This window comes from Saccopteryx leptura, chromosome 2, assembly GCF_036850995.1.
Source record: "Saccopteryx leptura isolate mSacLep1 chromosome 2, mSacLep1_pri_phased_curated, whole genome shotgun sequence".
NCBI lineage: Eukaryota > Metazoa > Chordata > Mammalia > Chiroptera > Emballonuridae > Saccopteryx > Saccopteryx leptura.
In genome coordinates, this window is record NC_089504.1 from 182,333,691 (window position 1) to 182,357,144 (window position 23,454).

The 23,454-nt window shown below is 43.0% G+C and overlaps 1 protein-coding gene across 2 annotated transcripts in view; it reads left to right on the forward strand.

The window, feature by feature from the left end:
• EIF4B (eukaryotic translation initiation factor 4B) overlaps positions 1-23,451 on the forward strand; it is a 44,789-nt gene extending 21,338 nt beyond the window's left edge. Inside the window, exons 5-15 of one of the 2 annotated variants that reach the window (XM_066369622.1) lie at positions 1,061-1,115; positions 1,776-1,910; positions 6,508-6,651; positions 6,753-6,926; positions 11,005-11,233; positions 15,390-15,487; positions 18,906-19,119; positions 19,679-19,734; positions 20,308-20,416; positions 20,703-20,775; positions 20,999-23,451. In XM_066369622.1, the coding sequence (XP_066225719.1) occupies positions 1,061-1,115; positions 1,776-1,910; positions 6,508-6,651; positions 6,753-6,926; positions 11,005-11,233; positions 15,390-15,487; positions 18,906-19,119; positions 19,679-19,734; positions 20,308-20,416; positions 20,703-20,775; positions 20,999-21,079 (1,368 nt within the window). In that variant the 3' untranslated portion in view covers positions 21,080-23,451. The remainder of the gene's footprint in view (positions 1-1,060; positions 1,116-1,775; positions 1,911-6,507; positions 6,652-6,752; positions 6,927-11,004; positions 11,234-15,389; positions 15,488-18,905; positions 19,120-19,678; positions 19,735-20,307; positions 20,417-20,702; positions 20,776-20,998) is intronic. The other variant, XM_066369624.1, reaches the window with a different exon arrangement.
• The last annotated feature ends 3 nt before the right edge of the window (positions 23,452-23,454 follow it).

The window sequence follows — 23,454 nt, forward strand, 5'->3', positions numbered from 1 at the left end:
TAAAAATATACATATTTAGTTAAATATATGAAAAGCTGATCTGACCTGTGGTGACACAGTGGATAAAGCGTCGACCTGGAACTCTGAGGTCACCAATTTGAAACCCTGGGCTTGCCTGGTCAAGGCACATATGGTAGTTGATACTTTCTGCTTCTCCCCCTCCCTCCCCCTCCCTTCACTAAAATAAATAAATAAATATTTTAAAAATATATGAAAAGCTGAAATTGTTCCAAAATATTCCTTCTCAGATAATTTTTAGATTTTATTAACATTAATAATTTTTCATTTCTCAATCTGGATTTTCAAAAAGATAGCATATGATTTTTATTTGAATTTTGCTGGATTAACTGTTAAAATGTTGTCATGGTCCAGGCTTAGGAATTGCTGTGTATTTAGGAATTTTATTCTAGTGGTATTTAATTCTGGGTCTTTTTAATTAAAATTCACTGTAATCCTTCTTCAACTGTGGATTCTACTATGAAATGAGGAAAAATCAGCAGTAGAATTAATTGGATTCAAAGTATATAAATATAATGATGTGGGAAAGTGAAATCAGGGTATCCTACAGGAACTGATTTACACAAAGATAATACTAGGTGAAAGAATTTGAGATTATATGCAGAGACCATGCTTTAAGCAGTTTTATCATACATAGCAAGGGCTCCATAAATGCTTGAATGAATAATTTCTGAACCCAAATGTGTCTTTTATTTTGTTAATTGGACATTGTTTTTTAATTTATTGTACTTGATATTAAATTGCCTTTAATAGTATAAAGTAAACTCTATTCTTCAAAATTTGGCTTTATAAAAACAGCAAGTTAGTTGACCTGACATCATTTAAGCTCAACTTAACTTGGTTGATTTTAAGGGGTTGTTTCAGTTTTCAAGTCTTTATAAAGGATTCTTTAGCCAACAAATTGGAGTGTTGGCTAGATTACAGTGTTTTTCCTTTATCTTCCTTCCCCCAGTGCTTCTGCTATGCCCAGACGTTCAAGGTCACTCATGGGATTTGTGCATAATGGGGCAAAAGGTTGGTTAATATGGTCCTATGCTCTCAGTCTCTAGGTAACAGGAGAATTCGGGTGGACGTTGCTGATCAAGCCCAGGATAAAGGTAAGAAAGCTGATAGAAGTTTCTCTGTTTTGTTATTGTCGTAGGATGACAAAGCAGGTTGCCCTTTCCCAAGAAAAAAATTTTTTTTTCCAAGAAATTTTAATAAAGGTAGATAATGGTAGTCCTACCTTAATCTAGAGCAGTAGATCTTAATTGAGTGCTTGTTGATGTTTGGAGACATTTTGGGTTGTCACAACTTTGGAGAGTGCTACTGACATACAGTAGAATCCAGGGATTAATTCTGGAATTCACAGGACAGCCCCCCACAACAAAGAATTCTCAAGCTCAAAATGTTAGTAGTGTTGAGATTGAGAGACCCTGATTGAAATAGTTGAATGTTTAATGCCTAATAAATGGATTAGGTAACCAACAGGACACTGGACACATGACCCATAATTCATGTGTATATCGGGACTCCCATATAAAAGTTGAGACAGATAAGTATTAAGCCAGTGGGAGTAAATGAGGAAACACATCACTCAGTTGAGTTGAAGAGTGCATGTGTGGATTCCAGGGTAACTTCATGGCTGCCCTATGAGCAAGAAATACAGTAAATTGTGGGGAGTTTCCTATACGTGCAAGAAATATTGAGCAAATGTTTTGTTGTCTCACTTGTGGTTTTTTGTTTGTTTGTTTGTTTGTTTTTAAATATATCTATAGATAGGGATGATCGTTCTTTTGGCCGAGATAGAAATCGGGATTCTGACAAAACAGATACAGACTGGAGGGCCCGTCCTGCTACAGACAGCTTTGATGACTACCCACCTAGAAGAGGTGATGATAGTTTTGGAGACAGTAAGTTTATCAAGTTAGTTTTTTCTGTGTTCCATTCTTTCTTTTTTTTTTTTTTTTTTTTTTTTGAGACAACTGTGATAAAGAAAACCCAACAGTCTACAAAGTAAAGTACTTGAATTAACAAGAGTTCAACAAAATTGACGAGTTAAGAGTGATATACGGTAAGTCCTCACTTAATGTTGCAATAGGTTCTTCAACTTCAAGTGAAACAGCATAAATTGAAACCAGTTTTACCATAAGCTAGTTGATAGAAAAAGAGTAAGTTTCTGTATTATTGGAGAACGTGCTGTACAAAAACTGGTTACATTGCTAGCTGTAAACAGTCAAAATTAAATTTTTAAAGACACCTTTTAAAATAACAAAATTCATTCGCTTCAAAAATACTAGTCAGCATTGGCTGGTTGATTCAGCAGTAGAGCATTGGCCTGGCTTGTGGATGTCCTGAGTTTGATTCCAGGTCAGGGCACATAGGAGAAGCAACCATCTGCTTCTTTATCCCCCCTCTCCTTCTTTCTCTCTCTCTCTCTCTCTTTTTCTCCCTCCCTCTCCTTCCCTCCCTCCAGCAGCCATGGCTCAAATGGTTCTAGCAAGTTGGCCCAGGGCACTGAGTATGGCTCCATGGCCTGCCTCAGGCACTAAAATAACTCGGTTGCAGAGCAACAGAGCAGCAGCCCGAAGGGCAGAGCATCTCCTGGTCAGGCTCGCTGGGTGGATCCCAGTCCTGGTGCATACGGGCATCTCTCTCTGCCTCCCCACCTCTCACTTAAAAAAAAGTACTAGCCTGACCAGGCAGTGGCTCAGTGGATAGAGCGTTGGACTGGGATGCGGAAGACCCAGGTTCGATACCCCGAGGTCACCAGCTTGAGCACGGGCTTATCTGGTTTGAGCTAAAGCTCACCAACTTGGACACAAGGTCGCTGGCTCAAGCAAGGGGTTACTCGGTCTGCTGAAGGCCCACGGTCAAGGCACATATGAGAAAGCAATCAATGAACAGCTAAGGTGTCGCAATGTGCAACAAAAAACTAATGATTGATACTTCTCATCTCTCCGTTCCTGTCTGTCCCTGTCTATCCCTCTCTCTGACTCTCTCTCTGTCTCTGTAAAAAATAAAAAAATAAAATAAAAAAGTACTAAATGTCTGCCATGTGCCAGATACTACTATAAATTCAAGATATAGCAGTGGACAAAACAGACAAAATTTCTGTTCTCATTGTTTATATTGGGGAAGAGAAACAGTCTGCAAATAAAAGGTAATTTAGAGAGGGTAATGAAAGATATCATAGGGTAGTTAGGGTGAATTACAACTCTCACACATACTACCTAAATCCAACAAAAGTTTTCTAAAATGTTTATGGGTAAAATTATGCAACTTTATTGAAATACATGAAGAAATACTCAACACTATTTGTTTTAAAATGTAAAGACCTACTGTAAAGTAAGTCACTAAGTAGCAGTTTATCCATATAATGGACTACTTGACAGCATAACATACATGTAACAACAGGGATAAAATTCAAAACCTATTGGGGAGCAAAATGTAGAAATTTGAAAACAATATCATATAGTAGTAATACATAAATAGTACAAATGTATGCATGATAATGTAACTATCCTCCTGGTTGCTGGATGGAGGGTGGAGCGAGTCCTTGAGCTACATCTGTAATACTTTTTACATTTGAAGACTGAAAAAGAAACACCAAAATTAAATTTATATCTGACTTTTGATGAAGTCGTTGTGACTCAACAAAGCCTTGGAGAGAACTAGCTGAAGGACTTCACTTAGCATTTATTCAAAAGGTTCTATTGTTAACAAGAAGGAAAAGCCAACATACAGACCGAGGGTCCTGTTTTAAAACCAGGGCCATGACTATTTTCTCACCTCAGATCTTGAATTTAGATAAAGGCAGATGGATAACAAGAGTTGTGTGCTGTTATCTAAAGCTGACATGTGTGTAAGACTAGGTTATGGTCCCAAAGTCAGTTCTGTCAGCATGTTAAGAGCATGAAGAGGTCAGACTCCTATGCCAAGTATTTGACCCATAAAAGACACTTAGGGGGCGGTCAAGGGAGAGTATTATACTAAATAATACTATAACATCTCAGCAAAAACTTGTATATTTCCTGTCTGTATTAGTAACAGTGTGCTTGCTAATGTGTGTCTTTTCTTCACCATGGATTCCTTTTTCTTTTCTTTTTTTTGGATTCCTGTTTTCTTAGTGAGTACAAGCTTATAATCATTTTAATATCTAAATAAAATTGAGTATAGAGTTCACTGCCTCTCCAAAAATTAAAACTGTATTTCAAACACATGACACATTTTTTTCTGTTTATTTTTTAAATTCTGTTTGAGATGCTTTTCTATATATAATTGTTTGACTAACATTAGCATATCCTTTAGTTTATAAAATTTAAACTACAAAACATAAAGAAAATATATTTAAACTACCACAGGGTGTCTATTTCCATAGACAAAATGTTCTTTGGAATTCCTCTTTAGCCTGTATGCATCAATTACTAAACTATGAATGGTTTACGTTTTTTTTTTAAATTTATTTAAAATAGTTGGTTCGTATTTAGAAATGTGGATTTTTTTCATATAAAAATCTGGGTTCTGACTGACCAGGCAGTGGCGCAGTGGATAGAGCGTCGGACTGGGATGCCGAGGACCCAGGTTTGAGACCCCGAGGTTGCCAGCTTGAGCGCGGGCTCATCTGGTTTGAGCAAAAGCCCACCAGCTTGGACCCAAGGTCACTGGCTCAAGCAAGGGGTTACTCGGTCTGCTGAAGGCCCGCAGTCAAGGCACATATGAGAAAGCAATCAATGAACAACTAAGGTGTTGCAACGAAAAACTGATGATTGATGCTTCTCATCTCTCTCCGTTCTTGTCTGTCTTTCCCTATCTCTCCCCCCCTTCTGTCTCTGTAAAGGAAAAAAAAAAAATCTGGGTTCCCAGCTTTCCCTCAAAATTGGAAGATCTAATAAGTCAACTGAAACTAAAAGAATCACTACCCCCCTTTATAAATGTATTATACTATTCATAGTTTGCCACCTGAGGTACTACATTTATACAAATTTCTGGCATTTAGAGGCTTCTGACATTGGTATTTATATACGTGTATAAGGAATAGTTCACGATATACTTTTCAAATAATACATTGTGAACGTATTTAGAACATAATTACATTTCTCATTAAGTTTTTAATGGTTTTGTATGGGTGCCTCCTTAATTTATTTAATCTATAAGAAAACATTACAGTGAACTTTCTTGTACATGTGTCCAGTTAGTAGTTTAGGAAAAATTCCTAGAAATTGAATTGTTGGCCCAGAAGATATGCATAATTTTGTTGATAGTTCTGAAACAACTTTCAGAGTGGTTGTATTATTTTAAACTTATCAACAGTGTAGGAATAGACTTTCTTGTCTAAATTTTACCCACATAAGATATATAATTTAGCCTGACCTGTGGTGGCGCAGTGGATAAAGCGTCGACCTGGAACACTGAGGTCGCCGGTTCAAAACCCTGGGCTTGCCCAGTCAAGGCACGTATGGGAGTTGATGCTTGCTGCTCCTCCCCCCTTCTCTCTCTGTCTCTGTCTCTGTTTCTCTCTCCATCTCTCTTCTCTAAAATGAATAAATAAATAAAAATAATTCAAAAAAATAAATAAGAAAAAAAAAAGATATATAATTTATTTTAATCTTTGCCATTTTGGTAGGGGAATATGATATCCTATTACTTTTAGTTTCTGTTACTTAAGTATCAGGTAACCCATTGTCATATGTTGCATATATTTCTTTACCTTACATTTGTGTTATGTTTATTTTTCCATGTTAAACTTTTTTTTTTTTTTTTTACAGAGACAGAGAGTGAGTCAGAGAGAGGGATAGACAGGGACAGACAGACAGGAACGGAGAGAGATGAGAAGCATCAATCATTAGTTTTTCATTGTGTGTTGCAACACCTTAATTGTTCATTGATTGCTTTCTCATACGTGCCTTGACTGCGGGCCTTTAGCAGACCGAGTAACCCTTTGCTGTAGCCAGCAACCTTGGGTTCAAGCTGGTGGGCTTTTGCTCAAACCAGATGAGCCCGCGCTCAAGCTGGTGACCTCGGAGTCTCGAACCTGGGTCCTCTGCGTCCCAGTCCGAAGCTTTATCCACTGTGCCACCGCCTGGTCAGGCATGTTAAACATATTTTTAAGTGGTCTCTGATTGGTTCTTTGGCATCAAGGATGGAAAGTTACAACTATATTTTTTTCTAATGTTTTGTGCTTACATGTTTTAATATCTACATCTTTAATTCTGGAAATTCATTATGGGATATATTTCTTCTCTTCCTTAACATCCTACTCAATTGTTAACCCAGGAATTTATATTAAATTACTAGGGAAAATTTTTTCAAATAAATGCCAAGAATACTTTTAATTCAATACAGATTCTTCTGCTTTGGATATAATGTGACTTATTTTTATAAAAATAGACACAGCAACGAATATGAACTCATAAAAACAAATTGACCTAGTTGGGCTATCATGTTTCTTTAATGTCCATAAAATAGAAAGAATGAAAGAAGTGATGTTACCTGTCTCTCTTCCCCTAGAGTATCGAGATCGAGATCGTTACGATTCAGACCGATACCGTGATGGGTATCGGGACAGTTACCGGGATGGCCCACGCCGGGATACGGATCGATACAGTGGCCGGGATCGCTATGATGACAGAGGCAGCAGAGATTATGATAGAGGTCATTAAAACACCATTAAATTAAATTGCTTTAAGAACGTCTTTCTTGCCTTTTCTCCCTTCCAGTGTGATGATCACAATTTGGGATATATTTATTTACAGGCTATGATTCCAAGATAGGCAGTGGCAGAAGAGCATTTGGTAGTGGATACCGTAGGGATGATGACTACAGAGGAAGTGGGGACCGCTATGAGGACAGATATGACAGACGTGATGATCGGTCATGGAGCTCCAGAGATGATTACTCTCGAGATGATTATAGGCGTGATGATAGAGGTAATTATTTTCTTTTGTTTATTTAAGAGGGCAGACCACCTAACAGACTGAAAGGAAATTTTCAGTTCAGACCTCTTAAGTGGGCACAGATAGACTTTTACACATTGTAAAGGAGACAGTGGAGCAGTTAATGTAGATGGCATAATGGAAAGTTCAAATGTATTGAGTAAATAAAGTAGGAAAGGAAAAGAAAAAATGTCAGACATATCTATGGTATGCTCTCATTTCATAAACTACGTTTAAATTGGGTATGTTAGTCCTTCATTTTTTATTTTTTAGTTCCATCTTTCTAATGAAGACAGTAATACAGTCTCATAGCCAGTAATTGGCACTATGGAGTTCAAAACCAAGTGTGTCTGATTTCAGTTTCATTATTACCACAGTACTTGGTATTCATTAATTAATGCTGAGACTTCAGTACACCTGTTCTAGAATTATGCCCCTAATGCTATAACATTTATATAAAACCTTGTGTTATGAATCTGGCTTCTCAAAATGTTACACTAAATGGCCACCACTGTGTTCTGACTTTAGTGATATTGAAAAAGTCAGGTTTCTGGCCCAGAATTTTTCTTTCTTTTCAGACAGCAACCCTAGACTTGAACAGTCTTCTGTATCCCTGACATGCCAAGGGCTTATATACCTCATCATCTGTAATACCCCGAGTAAGGAAGGTAGACCTGGTCAACTAGTAAAACACATGGGGTGACAGAAGACCTCAGCCTTGTTGAAATTTCACTGCAGTAAATTCTTTCCTCCTCCCTCAAACAAAAACACAAAAATAACATTTCCCAGTTATTTTCTACAAAACTTTTAATTTATTCTATTTTTTTCCTCCCATTGATTTGGGGGTGCGGGGGAGAGAAACATAACCTCATTGTTCCACTTAGTTATTCCATTTAGTTGTTCACTCATTGATTGCTTCTCATACATGCCCTGACCCAGGGTTAAATCCATTACCTCAGCATGCCAAGACAACGCTTTATCCACTGAGCCACCCGGCCAGGGCCCAATTTATTCTTAAAAGCACTGTTATCTATTTCCATGCAAGAAATCTAGAAATAATAACTGACATTTATTGAGCATTTACTCTGCACCAGCAATGTGCTGAATTCTTACACAAGTATTATATAATTCTGACCAAGCGGTGGCACAGTGGACAGAGCATTGGCCTGGGATACAGAGGACCCAGGTTCAAAACCCCAAGGTCGCCAACTTGAGCAAGGGGTCCCTCACTCTGCTGGAGCCCCCCAGTCAATGCATGTAAGAGAAAGCAATCAACTAAGGTGCCACAACGAAGATTTGATACTTCGCATCTCTCCCTTCCTGTCTGTCCCTGTCTGTCTCTGTCATACACATACACAAAGAATTCTATCTTGTATAGGTAGGTACAATTTTCATCTGCACTTTACTAGTGATAAAAGTGGAGGCTGAGATGTGGGCCTCAGGTCCTCTTTGACTCCTGGCCTGTTTCTCTCGTGCCATTCTTTTCCTCCCCCAATAGCTGTATTCCCGATTTTTGTTTTTTCACTGGTAATCTTTACCCCCTGCTCCTTCTCTGACCTGCCCTCTTGTTTCTGGAGTCACTGCCACTGCCTTTGTTCAGACTTTATTGCCCAAATTGTCTTTCTGGAACAAGACCTAGTTAAATTATTCTCCTTCTTTATAAACCTTTCCAGTTTCTCTGTGGTCTGAAAGATATCTCTTTCTACTTCTGACATACAAGGGCCTTCACTGTTCTGCCTACAGTTTACCTCTTCAGTGTTTTCCATCCTTCCACATCTGCCCTGTTAGGTGTGTGCTCAGTTTTCAAGACTCTAAGGCAGCGGTTCTCAACCTGTAGGTCGCGACCCCAGCGGGGGTCGAATGACCAAAACACAGGGGTCGCCTAAAGCCATTGGAAATTTTTAAATAAAAAACTGCGTTGGACTGGGACACAGAGGACCCAGGTTGAAAACGCTGAGGTCGCCAGCTAGAGCGCGGGCTCATCTGATTTGAGCAAGGCTCACCAGCTTGGACCCAAGGTCACTGGCTTGAGCAAGGGGTCAGTGGCCCAGCTGGAGCCCCCCACTCCTCAAGGCACATATGAGAAAGCAATCAATGAACAACTAAGGTACTGCAACAAAGAATTGATGCTTCTCATCTCTCTCCTTCCAGTCTGTCTGTTCCTCTCTCTGTCTCTGTCACAAAAAGGAAAAAAAGACTAAGGTGTACTTTGAAGCTTTTACAGTCTTCCCCAAACACTGTCCCAGTCTTAGAACTTGCATATGAATAAATCTGTTATATAAAACTTAGTATATTATTCTTCCTTTATTTTTTTCCAGATTTTATTTATTGATCTCTTTTTTTTTTTTTTTCCAGAGACAGAGAGAGTCAGAGAGGGATGGACAGGGACAGACAGACAGACAGGAACGGCGAGATGAGAAGCATTAATCAGTTTTTCGTTGAGCATTGCGACACCTTAGTTGTTCATTGATTGCTTTCTCATATGTGCCTTGACCGCGGGCCTTCAGCAGACCGAGTAACCCCTTGCTCGAGCCAGTGACCTCGGGGTCTCGAACCTGGGTCCTCGGCATCCCAGTCAGATGCTCTATCCACTGTGCCACCGTCTGGTCAGGCTCAGATTTTATTTATTGATTATAGAGAGGAGAGGGAAAGGCTGCAGGTAGGAGCAGGAAGCATTAACTCATAGTTGCTTCTCATATGTGCCTTGACAGGGCAAACCTGGGGTTTCAAACCAGTGAAGTCAGCATTCCAGGTCAATGCTCTATCCACTGTACCTCCACAGATCAGGCACCTTGTTTTTTCAAGTTGAGAGTGGGGTAGGGGCAGGACAGACAGACAGGAAGGAAGAGAGATGACAAGCATCAGCTCATAGTTGCAGCACCTTAGTTGATTGCTTTCTCATATGTGCTTTGACTTGGGGGCTCCAACCAAGCTAGCAACCTTGAGGTCTTGTCTGTGAGCCCGCGCCCAAGCTAGCGACCTTGGGGTCTCAAACCTGGGTCCTCTGCATCCCAGGCCGACGCTCTCTCCGCTACGCCACTGCCTGGTCAGGCTGAACAAGATATTTTTATTCAGTAGTTTATTGTAGTTGAAAATTTCTTCCCAGCTAATATACTGCTCACAAAATTTAGGGGGATATTTCAAAATGAATATGAAGCAATAAAATATCCCCTAATTTTTGTGAGCAATATGGTAATTGTGATAAATGATGAGTTTACTGTGTAAATTTTTACTGTATTTAGTTTTTTTTCCCCTAGTCTGGTACTGCAACATGGATGTGGTAGTAATAGAACGATTGCTTGAACTTAATTATTGAAACCACTTTTTTTTTTTTTTTTTTTGAGAGAGAGAGAGAGAGAGAGGGACAGACAGGAAGGGAGAGAGATGAGAAGCATCCTTTCTTCCTTGAGGCACCTTCGTTGTTCATTGATTGCTTTCTCATATGGGATGGGGACTGCAGCCAAGCCAAGTGACCTTGGGCTTCAAGCTGGCAACCTTGGGATTTCAAACCTGGGTCCCCTGCATCCCATCCCAAGCTGACACCACCTCCTAGTCATGCTCAAACCACCCTTTTCTTTTTCTTTCCTTTTTTTTTTTAATTCTATTTAGTGAGAGGAGGGGAGGCAGAGACAGAATCCTGCATGCACCCTGACTGGGATCCACCCAGCAAGCACACTAGGGGGCAGTGCTCCATTGCTCAGCAACCAAGCTTTTCTCCGCACCTAAGGTGGAGGCCATGGAGCCATCCTCAGTGCCCGGGGCCAACTTGCTCCAATCGAGCCATGGCTGCAGGAGGGGAGGAGAAGAGGGGTGGAGAAGCAGATGGGTGCCTCTCCTGTGTGTCCTGACCAGGAATCGAACTCAAGACATTCACACACTGGGCTGACACTACCACTGAGCCAACCAGCCAGGGCTGAAATCACCCATTTTCTAATCTCCCTTCTTACCTTCTCTGCTGGATTGACTAGGCCGCTAATCTGAATCCCGTGTAAGAGCTTTGCCTAGGAATCTGGCTTTCAGCAATCAGCTTCTGATTTTAAAAACTTATTACCTAGATTTCTGTTTAACTTAGGTCCCCTCCAAAGACCCAAACTGAATCTAAAGCCTCGGAGCACTCCTAAGGAAGATGATTCCTCTGCTAGTACCTCCCAGTCCAGTCGAGCAGCCTCTATCTTTGGAGGGGCAAAGCCTGTTGACACAGCTGCTAGAGAACGAGAAGTAGAGGAGCGGCTCCAGAAGGAACAGGAGAAACTGCAACGGCAACTGGATGAGCCAAAACTAGAGCGGCGGCCTCGGGAGAGGTGAGGTCATCCTCAATTTGAATTTCCCACTTTTAAATACAGTGGTTCTGATGGGAGCACTTGAGAAATTTTTGGGAATGTTACTTGTTGTCATCAGCATTTAGTGTACATGGCTGGGGCTGCCAGGTGGTCTGTAGCACAGTATGTAGACAGTTTAACCAAGTTAAGAGTCATTACCTTTCCCTCAGAATTTTGAAAAGGCCTACTTGGTTTTACCTGCAACAAATATAAATTTGTGGTGTTTTAACACAGGAGTCAGCAAATTATGATCTGGGCTCGTTTTTATGATTGTTTATCTGGGCCTTTAAGAAAATTTTGCAAATTCTGCTTTAGTATATGACGTAAAATCCCACCATGGTAAGGTGAGTTGTGTAAGGTATTTTTCCCCGCCGCCGAGAAGGAAGGAAGGGGCCAGAGCCTCAAAGTGTGGAATTATAAAAGGCTTTATTGAGTACAGAGTGCATCCCGAACTACGAGGTTCCCTGCCCCCAAGGAAAGATGGAGGCCAGGGAAGTCGCAAGGGGTGACCTGTGTGGGAGATACCTAAAGGGTCCCTAGGGTGGTTGAGCTAATATGACGTGGTAAAATCTCACTGGCTGGCAGATGGTTGCTGTTTTCTTTTTTTTTTCTTTTTTTTTTTTTTTCTTTTTTCTGAAACTGGAAACAGGGAGAGACAGTCAGACAGACTCCCGCATGCGCCTGACCGGGATCCACCCGGCACGCCCACCAGGGGTGACGCTCTGCCCATCCTGGGCGTCGCCATGTTGTGACCAGAGCCATTCTAGCGCCTGAGGCAGAGGCCACAGAGCCATCCCCAGCGCCCGGGCCATCTTTGCTCCAATGGAGCCTTGGCTGCGGGAGGGGAAGAGAGAGACAGAGAGGAAAGCGCGGCGGAGGGGTGGAGAATCAAATGGGCGCTTCTCCTGTGTGCCCTGGCCGGGAATCGAACCCGGGTCCTCCGCACGCTAGGCCAACGCTTTACCGCTGAGCCAACCGGCCAGGGCCTGGTTGCTGTTTTCCAAAGAGCTCCTGGGAAGTTTCTTTTGGGGCGCTTGGTTGTGGGCGGTCCTAGCCAAAGTTCGCGAGTCTGACCTTTCCCCATTATCCACGGACCTTACATTCTGACCTGTTGTGTTTAATAGAATAAGAGGCACCGTTTATTCATCTGGCTTCCTGCTGATGAGGGGCGTCATAGGGAGGGGGAGATCGGAAGGTGGTGGTTTTGAGGGGTGTCAGGAGGAACATCTGTGTGGCCGTGAGTTGAGAAACTTCACAGATGCGGTCCTGTAAGGATTTTTTTTTAAAGAGTAATACAGGGATTTGCAGGGTCCAGCCTTTTGGTGAGCTGGAGATGGATGGAGTCCAGTGGTTCTGACTGCCAGTGGTTCTGTAAGGAGGCAAGCTTGAGGCAAAACTGCATGTCAGGAGTGGTGTAAAAAGGGGAAAGGAAGGGGTCCCATCCATTCCCATAACCGAGACCTGTGAGGGAACTAGAGGTCCAGAGTGTGATGGCAAAACAGAGAAGGTAGCCCCCGTGTCCACAAGGAATGACATGGACTTACCCACTTGTTGCAGAACCCTGGGTTCTCCGAGTCCAGGCCTAGGAGTTTGAGCGATGTGCCCACATGGCTGGATTGGCCTCCCATTTGGGCGGCTTGTCCTCCACATAGAGGCACTGAGGAAAAACCTGTTGCCCAAAGGGGCAATCACTCTGCCAGTGACTGGGCTGCTTGCAGTCAGGGCAGGGCTCAGTGGACAGCCGCGGGCAGGGGACCTACTGGGACCAGTGACCCTGCTTGCCATACTTTTTTTTTTTTTTTAATTTTTTATTTATTCATTTTAGAGATGAGAGGGAGAGACAGAGAGAGAGAGAGGAGAGAGAGAAGGGAGGAGGAGCTGGAAGCATCAACTCCCATATGTGCCTTGACCAGGCAAGCTCAGGGTTTCGAACCGGTGACCTCAGCATTTCCAGGTCGATGCTTTATCCACTGTGCCACCACAGGTCAGGCTGCTTGCCATACTTAAAGCAAGTTGCTGGTGGGATTTATCTTTGTGGCTTGGATTTGGGTCAGGCACTTCCTGTGCCTTGTCTCTGTTGTTCTATTGGCCTCAGGGCTGCCACAAGAGCCAGCGTTTGGAGCGTTACCTTCTGCTCTATGCGGGCCTGGCGAATAGCCTTGGCCTGTTTCTACTAGTTGGGACCGTTAAAAACTAAATGCCATGTTCACAGGTCCTGGATAGGAGTTTGGGAGTTGAGAATAAGAGGAGGAGGGCTCGTGCGGAGCCCGGCACCCAGATCCCGCAGGAAACACTAGAGCCAAAGGCAGGACAGGGCCAGAACTTCCTGCAAGAAAATTGGGGTTGGGCGTCCTGAAAACCGGTGTAAGAGCCAATGCCAGGCTGAGAATGGCCTGACGGAGGAGGGGTTTAAGAACACGGGAGAAGGGAAGGGTCCCTGACCAGCAGGGGAGGAGAAAGAGAGATGGTAGTGGTGAATAAGAAACAGGGAAAAAAAAAAAGAAAGAAACAGGATTTTGCAAAGGAAGGGGAGTGGGCTCTCAAAGGGAAGAGACCCAAGCACAAAAGAGGTCCGCAGAGGGACCAGAGAAAAGTCCTGAGAGAGGGGCACCCCTGGGGGTCAGACAGGAGGGAAGAGAGAGTTGGGAGTCCGCGGAGAAGGAAAGATCAGGAGTGGAGGTTTTAGGTGAGGATTCTCTGGCCAGAAAACGGGCCTGCGCGGTGGAACAGGCAGCACAGAGATTAAGGACGGGTGCACGAATAATTAGAAGCCGTGTATGTAAGAGATCTCCAACTAGTTCCCAGCTTTATTGGCGATAGTTAAATTGGTGAGGGTGTTAAAACCGAAAGTCCCTTCAGGAGGCTAATTGAGTGGGTTTTGTGGCCTGGCCACAGCAGAGAAGAACAGTTTCTTCTTCTTTAAGGAGGGAGATTCCTGTGCCCCCACAGCCGCCCTCAGTCCTCGGAGTGGTCAGATTTGAGTATCAGCGTCCTAAAAACTCAAGGTCTGGCCACAGATGTAAAAGATAAAATGGATGAGTTCAGAACGTCTCCACAAGCACACTCACTCGGAACGGAAAAGACTTCCCTGACGTAGCTACAGTTTCGGACAGGGAGTCTCTGCGGGAAGAACTGAGGGGAAGGCTGGAGGCAGGGGACTTAGCGCACCGTGCGCTGAAGTGGGTGGAAGGTCAGAGATCCTGGTTCTTTCTCGGAGGGGACAGGAAGAGGAGCGGTCCTTGCGGACTTCAAACTCCTCCCGGGTTTTCAGCACCAAAATGTAAGGTATTTTTCCCTGCTGCCGAGAAGGAAGGAAGGGGCCAGAGCCGCAAAGTGTGGAATAACAAAAGGTTTTATTGAGTACAGAGCGCATCCCGCCCTACGAGGTTCCCTGGCCCCGAGGAAAGATGGAGGCCAGGGAAGTTGCAAGGGGTGACCCGTGTGGGAGATATTTAAAGGGTCCCTAGGGTGGTCGAGCTAATATGACGGTAGTGAAATCTCACTGGCTGGCAGACGGTCGTTCTTTTCCAAAGGGCTCCTGCGAAGTTTCTTTTGGCGCACCTGGTTGTGGGTGGTCCTAGCCAAAGTTCGCTAGTCTTACCTTTCCCCATTATCCACCGACCTTACAAGTTGGATTTACCTCTTTTCAGTTTACTAGTGATGTAGAAAAATGTTTTCACTTTTGTAAGTATAGGCTATGAACTCACTTTCTTTTCTTTTTACATGTGTGTATGTTTGTTATACTTTGTTACTAAAGGATAGAGTCATTAAAAAATATTTATTAAGTGGTGACATTGGCCCTAATCAAGTAGAAATCTCTAATAACGATATTGGAAAACTAGGCTTACTTTTGAAAGACTTGCAGAATTGTGTTACCAGTAAAGGAAGGCAGTGTTGTAGACTATGTAGGACAATGTTCTTAATGCTAGCTAATACTTGCTGAAGTATTTAGAGCCAGTGTCTTAATGTCTGCAGCTTTCAAATGGTTTATGGGAAAAGAGAGAGATGAATACACCTACCTACACATGGATAAAGCAAGTGTAACAAAATACGAGTGATGGTTCTTGAGGAGTCAGCATGGGTTCAAAGTAGCCTTCACTAGGCTGAACATAGGTATTTTGTTGAACTTCTTATACAGACACCCAAGCTGGCGAAGTGAAGAAAATCAGGAACGCGAACGGTCAAGGACAGGAAGTGAGTCGTCACAGACGGGGACATCGGCCACATCTGGCAGAAGTAAGTCAGACCAGGGTGGTATAGTGTTGCCCTTTCCTATAACCTATCGATAATGAAATTATACAGAGACTTTGGGTTATTAAATCTAGTCGTGGGCTTTTTTATTTAGGTTAGCCTGGATCTGAGTTTTTCATCTCCTGCTCTAAACAGTCTGAGAAATGAGCACCAGACCTGACCTGGTGGCGCAGTGGATAAAGCGTCGACCTGGAAATGCTGAGGTCGCTGGTTCGAAACCCTGGGCTTGCCTGGTCAAGGCACATTATGGGAGTTGATGCTTCCAGCTCCTCCCTCCTTCTCTCTCTCTCTTTCTCTCTCTTCTCTCCTCTCTCTTTCTGTCTCTCTCCTCTCTAAAAATGAATAAAATTTAAAAAAAAAAAGAAATGAGCACCAGAGGGAAACTTAGATGATCTGTTTAATAGTTTTCCACTAAAGAGTGTACTTGACTGTTACATTTGTCCCTTCATTTTATGTGTTGACATCTCAGGGTGTTATGTTTGTTTGTTTTCAGAACAGTCATAGTCCTATAGCTAGCTCGCTCTGCTGCTCCCATGGCCATCCTTTTGTATGTCTTGTATGACCAGAGTAGTGTCTCAAGTGACAGTATTCTGCTTATTCTTCCTTCCTTACTTGAATTTACCAATTGTAAACAAGTATGTTTATTGTTTTGGAAATGAAAAGGTTCAATTATAACATTTTCCTCTCCTTATTGTGAGCCAGTGGTTGGTTTGTTTTTGTTGTGTGTTTTTGGGGGAGGGGGGTTGTTTTGTTTTGTTTTTTCCTTTAGTGAGAGAGGGACAAATATGAGAAGCATCAACTCATGGCTGTGGCACCTTAGTTGTTTAATGACTGCTTTCTACTATGTGCCTTGACTGGAGTAGAGTTCCAGCCAAGCCAGTGACCCTGTGTTCAACCTATGTGAGCCCACGCTCAAGCTGGCAACCTCAGGGTTTCAAACTTGGGTCCTCAGCTCTAGGGTCAACGCTCTACCCACTGCAGCAGCACCTGGTCAGGCTAGCCCAGTGGTGTTTTTTTAAGGCTTCTCTTCCCAACTCTAAATTGAATTATACTCTTTTTTTTTTTTTTTTTGGTATTTTTCTGAAGTTGGAAACAGGGAGGCAGTCAGACTCCCGCATTGTGCCCGACCGGGATCCACCCGGCATGCCCACTAGGGGGCAATGCTCTGCCCATCTGGGGCCTCGCTCTGTTGCATCCAGAGCCATTCTAGCACCTGAGGCAGAGGCCACAGAGCCATCCTCAGCGCCTGGGCTAACTTTGCTCCAAAGGAGCCTCGGCTGTGGGAGGGAAAGAAAGAGACAGAGAGGAAGGAGAGGGGGAGGGGTGGAGAAGCAGATGGGTGCTTCTCCTGTGTACCCTGGCCAGGAATCGAACCCGGGACTCCTGTACGCCAGGCCGACCCTCTACCACTGTGCCAACCGGCCAGGGCCTTGAATTATACTTGAGCATTTCAAAATATGGCTTGAAGGCTAGGGTGATTTGGAAATAGTCGTCCACGTATAGAAGTTTTCTGCAAATTATTCATACTGGAGTAGACTCTTAGTAATGGGATATAATGCCTCTTTATACCCAAGGCAGGAGTGTGATGATTGGGTTGATTTGTAGTCCTAATTCTGAACAGCTTGCAGTTATAATGTTAAAGGAATCTGACAAAACAAGCCTTTTTTTTTTTTAACAGAGACAGAGTCAGAGAGAGGGATAGATAGGGACAGACAGACAGGAACGGAGAGAGATGAGAAGCATCAATCATCAGTTTTTCGTGGCAACACCTTAATTTTTCATGGATTGTCTTCTCATATGTGCCTCAACCATGGGCCTTCAGCAGACTGAGTAACCCTTTGCTTGAGCCAGCCACCTTGGGTCCAAGCTGGTGAGCTTTTGCTCAAACCAGATGAGCCCGCACTCAAGCTGGTGACCTTGGGGTCTCGAACCTGGGTCCTTCCGCATTGCAGTCCGACTCTATCCACTGCGCCACCGCCTGGTCAGGTGAAAAACAAGCCATTTTTAAGGAGACATTTGGTGCCCTTTTTTTTGGAGAGGGACAGACACAAGCTGCAAGGTAAAAAGCATCAACTCTTAGTTGCTTTTCCTTTAGTTTTACATTGATTGCTTCACATCTGTGCCTTGAAAGGGGTCACACCAGTGTCCCCTAAGACAATGACCCCACATTGACCAGGCGGCATTCAGAGCCAGCAACTGGCAGCCTCAGCTTTCTGGGTCAATGCTTTATCCACTGCGCCACCACCGGTCAGGCTATTGGGCGCTTAAAAAAAATACATGAGTTTTTTTCTAGTTTTCATGTATTGTGTTTTCTACAGGTGTTGAGCCTCTAAGTTGATCAGTGGTTTCTGGAGTTTGAGGTTTCAACATAGGTCCTACTGATTATATATCATTCTCCAAGTATGACCATTTTAATTCTGAGACTAGAAAGCCTATAATCCTAAAATAAATAATATTCATTTCTAGGAAAGGTCGGATGGCTATTCTTAGAGTTATTTTTCTTATTTCTCTTGTATCAGTAAAACATTTTTACAAAATGACATTTGAAAACCACTGCCTTAAGGGTAATTTCATAATTTAATGAGCCTGCCTTGGCCAGGTAGCTGAGTTGGTTAGAGTGTCATCCCAGTACACCAAAGTTGCAGATTTGATCTTTGGTCAGGGCACATAAAAGAAGTAACCAGTGAATGCACAACTAAGTGGAATAACAAACTGATGCTCCTCCTTCTTTTTACCCCCTTTCCTCTCACACTCTCTTCCTCTCTTTCTCAAATCAATAAATTAATATTTTCAGGAGCCAAATTAGAGTCTATATTTAGAACCAGACCAGGTGGTGGCACAGTGGATAGAGCATGGGACTAGGATACAGAGGACCCAGTGGTCACTGGCTTGAGCAAGGGGTCACTCTGCTGGAGCCCCAGTCAAGGCACATATGAGAAAGCAATCAATGAACGTATAAGGTGCTGCAACGAAGAATTGATGCTTCTCATCTCTCTCCTTTCCTGTCTGTGTCTCTCTGTTTCTGACACACACACACACACACACACACACACACACACACACACACATAATAATAATAATAGAGCCTGACCAGTGGTGGTGCAGTGGGTAAAGCATTTGATCTGGAACACTGAGGTCGCTGGTTTGAAACCCTGGGCTTGCCCAGTTGAGGTACATATGGGAAGCACCAACTTATAGTAGTGCTTCTCCTCCTACCCCCCCTTCCTTTCTCTCTGTCTCTCATCTCTCTCTACAAATCAATAATTTAAATCTTTAAAAAGAAAAATAACAGAAAGCAGTAAATATGGGTGGGTGGGCTGTTTCCCATTCTGTTGAGATCCTAATCAATGGTTGTACAAACAGCCTTTTTTTCTGATAATCTGACCTCACTCTGACTTCACAGATGCGCGAAGGAGAGAGAGTGAGAAATCTCTAGATAATGAAACACCCAGTAAAGAGGAAGACTGTCACTCTCCAACTTCTAAGCCTCCCAAACCTGAACAGCCTCTAAAGGTAATGCCAGCCCCTCCACCAAAGGAGAATGCTTGGGTGAAGCGGAGTTCTAACCCTCCTGCTCGATGTCAGAGCTCAGACACAGAGCAGCAATCTCCTACAAGGTGAGTCAGCTTGGAAATGTAGCAGTTGGTTAACTGTAGAGTCTTAAATATTGTGACATCATGATGGAAAGTGTCCTATGCAAAGTTGGCCTTCGATAGCATCTTACACTGTCTTTCCTCTCGGTTCAAACTTGGTGGTATCTTACAGCTGGCTCATAAGTGCCAATTGTTCCATTTTCAATTTTTTGATAGCTGCTGGTTGACATCACTTTGGTGACTCAACATCTGCAAATACTATAAATTAGAAAACCCACAGCACCCACATGTTGGCAATATATTTTGGGGGGGTCACTTTACGTTCCTAAGTCTTAGGGATCCTCGTTTTAAAAATAGAGAGTAATAATAACCTTGCATAATTGTGACGAGTCTAAAGGACATGGCATTTAGTGTTCAAATAATTGCTTTTGTTGTTGTTTCTCCTGTGTTTTAATATTCCATGGCATTAAGTATGTGTTGTTTTTTGTTCTCTGTAAAGCTTACTCACTTGTAGAATGATGATGTAAGTTTCTCTCTTCCTTCCTAAGACAGCTGATGATGTGATTACATGTTTTACTTCTAGTGGTGGGGGTAAAGGAGTCCCAGCTCAACCATCTGAAGAAGGACCAGCAAGGAAAGGTAAGACCAAAAGGGAAATAGGTTTTTTTCACCTGAAGGCCAATTTAAAAGCCTATACAGGAGTCATGAAATACTGAGCTTCAGTGTATTTTGCACCAGTTTTGTGTTTAAGGTTCTTAGATTATCTACTTTTTCTTGCCAGTAGAGGGCAGGAGTGGTCTCTTTGGAGAGCTCACAGCGCCCTGCCCTTTCCTGGTAGAACATTTCTTGGAGGGAGCGAGTAGGAAGGAAATGAACATGTCAGTACAGATTAGGAATGTCACCATCTGCAAAACCGTCTGCTGTACCTCGTCGTAGTTCTTACTGCTATGTAGTTTGTTATTCAGGATGGCGTAACCCTACAGTGGAACTTTTTAGTGGATCTTATTTGGTGGTAGTTGGGTGTGGGTGTGGGTGTGTGATAAATACAGAGAGTATGTGGGAAGAAGGGCTTAGGAAGGAAGTCTGAGTTGGGGTGAGGTTTAATTTCCCTTAGTGCATATGAGCACATTTCTCTCTAGCCCTCAGGAAACCTAAGAGAGGGAGAGTAATTATTTTACTTGCCTTCAATTTATTTTTGCATCTCCACTCAAGCAGATGAAAGTAAAGTGGATGGGGTGAGTATTCCAAAAGGCCAAAGTGGGAACTCCAGCCGTGGTCCAGGAGATGGAGGGAACAAAGACCACTGGAAGGAGTCAGATAGGTATGTGTGTGCCCTCTCATCTCTCTCATTTGTAACTTTCATTGGCGCTAGACACACACGTCTTTGTAATGAAGAAGTTTTTGGTTCTCTAGGCATTGCCAGATCTAGTATGAACAAACTAAAGTCACCCAGTATGGACAGTTACAGTCCTGAGACCCTAGAAATAACAAAATGGCCAGCAGCAAGGACTGTTGACTGGAGGTGCCTGTTGAGTGCCTCGGAACCACTTATGGGTGTTGGGAGAGTCCTCTCCTAAAGGTGTGGTCTTATACTCACGTCTCTGCAGGAAAGATGGCAGAAAGGATCAAGACTCTCGATCTGCACCTGAGCCAAAGAAACCTGAAGAAAATCCAGCCTCTGTAAGTGTCAAAGGTTTGCCCTCAGTTTCCCTATCTTTACTATTCTCATTCCTTTACAAGGTAAGGGGTGGTGTGTAACTTGGGTAAGAACACACCTGCCTCTGGAAATGCTAATGAGCAAGCAAGAGGTTATGGTCTGGCTAAAGTGTCAGTACCCTGTTTCTTGGACTTTTGTGTAATAATTCAAAGGCCTTGATCATTTTACCACTCTTGTCTGTTATAGAAGTTCAGTTCTGCAAGCAAGTATGCTGCTCTCTCCGTTGATGGTGAAGATGAAAATGAGGGAGAAGATTACACAGAATAGACTTCTACATCCTATGCTTTCTCTGAGTCTCTCTATCCTGGAACATTCGAGAGCAAATCAAACCTCTATCCAGACAAGACAAAATAAAACTCACCATCTCCTGGAGACCTTTTTAAAAAAATTTTTTTTAATGAAAAGAAATTCTTTGCATGCTGCTGCAGCCTTTAAAGTATTGAACTAACTGGAGAATTGCCAACATAGTCAGAGAGAAAGACATTTTTTAGCGGAAGAGTTGTGCATTTTTATGACACATGCAGCTGCCTGTGTGATTAGTGCCTAGGGCCCTCCGTTTAAGAAAATGACAATGATGATGATGCAATGTCTGGAACCTGGTTGGGAAGTGGGCAGTTGTGAGGAAGAGTGTGAGGTCTCTATCTTTAATTCTTATTATCCCCTAATGTGGCATATATGAATTCTCAAACCTGAATAAATTCTTCATCCTTGGAAAGGTAGGTTTAGTCTCTGAAATTTTAGTCTCCAGGAGGCTGCCAGCCCCTCCTCTTATTGAATTCTGAGTTACTGGGGCCAGCCTAGGAGGAATTCCTTCATTTTTACCCCCTAGGGGGGTATCTGGGAGTGAGTGTACAGGCCACTAAAGAATAAAAGACTGCTGGGTGACCAAAATAATTGGGAAATCGTGGTTTGAAAAGAAGCTTTGGGAGGTGGGGGTGATGAATTATTTTGCACCAGTAATGGGGGAAGATGGTATGACCTCCAGTAAACACATGAATGGTGACTTCCTGGAGCAGGAAGCATTTAGGGGGTGTGGGAATTCCCAAGTCAATTATGTGTCCTGGTTTCACCCTTTCTTAAACACAATCCTTTCTGAAAGTTCAAATATATCCACATTCTGTTGAAATCTTGAAGCTTTAAAAATTTACTCTTGTGTTCCTCATGCTACTCTTTCCCATTACCTCCCAAAAAGCAGCTTCTGTTTAAGCCATACTCGGTCTCATAGGCATACTGTGTCAGCCCCTGGGTGCTGTCAGATGAGGAATCACTGCTTTTCCCAAGTAAATCTTGGCTCCTTCATCTTTTGACTCTCCTTCTAGTCCCTCCTGCTTCTGCTTCTTTGATCCCTTTTACACCTCAGAAAACTCTAGATAATGGTCTTAGGTGGTGAGTGAGGGTGGATAAGTAGGAACAGTTAAATTGGGAGCCTTCTTGTGACTTACTGGGTGTCTTGTTTTGTTTTGGGTTTTTGTGTGTGTGTGTGACAGGGGGACAGATAGGGACAGACTGACCAGAAAGGAGAAAGAGGAGAAGCACCAATTCTTCATTGCAGCACCATAGTTCATTGATTGCTTTCTCATATGTGCCTTGACCGGGGAGCTACAGCAGACCAACTGGCCCCTTGCTCGAGCCAGCAACCTTGGGCTCAAGCTGGTGAGCCTTGCTCAAACCAGATGAGCCCACACCAAAGCTGGCGACCTCGGGGTCTTGAACCTGGGTCCTCCATGTCCCAGTTTGACGCTCCATCCACTGCTCCACCGCCTGGTCAGGCTCATTGGGTTTTTTGTTTGGGGCTTTTTGTTTTTGTGTGTGTGTGAGAGAGAGAGATTTGGCCTTTTTTTTTTTTTTTTTTTTTTACAAGTTTCCTTCTCTCCACCGAAATCCCACACCAGTATTTGGATTTATATATAATGTGACCTAGACCAATGTGTGGTTTGGGGTTTTGTTTTTAGTTCCCCTTGAGAATAAATGATAATGGAGAACTATTTAACAAGGTCCTGGTTTCTCTTGCGTCACAGTAGCTTAACCTTGCCCTTTTTATGTGCACCCTTGTACTGTCAGCTCAGTAGGTGGTATCCTTATGGGCAGTGTTGGTACCTATGAAAAAATGACAGCTTGGTCTCTTGTTCACAAGCCCTTCTCCCATCAGTCCTAGGTTAGACCCTGTCTAGCCACGCAGGGATGTTGGTTTGAGTGCTGCAGCAGTGGACATAATGATTTACCCAATGACATAAAGGACTTAGCCAAGTGAAGTAACTTTAATAATTGGCTTGGGTGGTTAGTAGCTAGGAAGTGGCTTTTAGAGAATTATCCAAGGTTGAAAGGGTTTTTTTTTTTAACCATTTGCTGTAGATGATGAAAAAGTAGGGTTTGCCCTCTTCCAATCTACTCCTTCCAAATAGTTGTATCCAAAAAAAGTGGTTTTCTCCCCACTCCCCTTACCCTGTCCTCCATTGAAACAGGAACAGGGATGTATGTCCCACTCCTCAATACATGTAAAATTTGTATAAAAGTATCTTCTATGAAAATGATTTGTAATCTGTAGAGTTACTACCTGGGAGATGTCTTGAGATTGTGAATCCCATCCTTTGGGTTGTGGGTGTTTTTGTTTCCTCCAAATAAATATCTTTAAAAGTTCATTT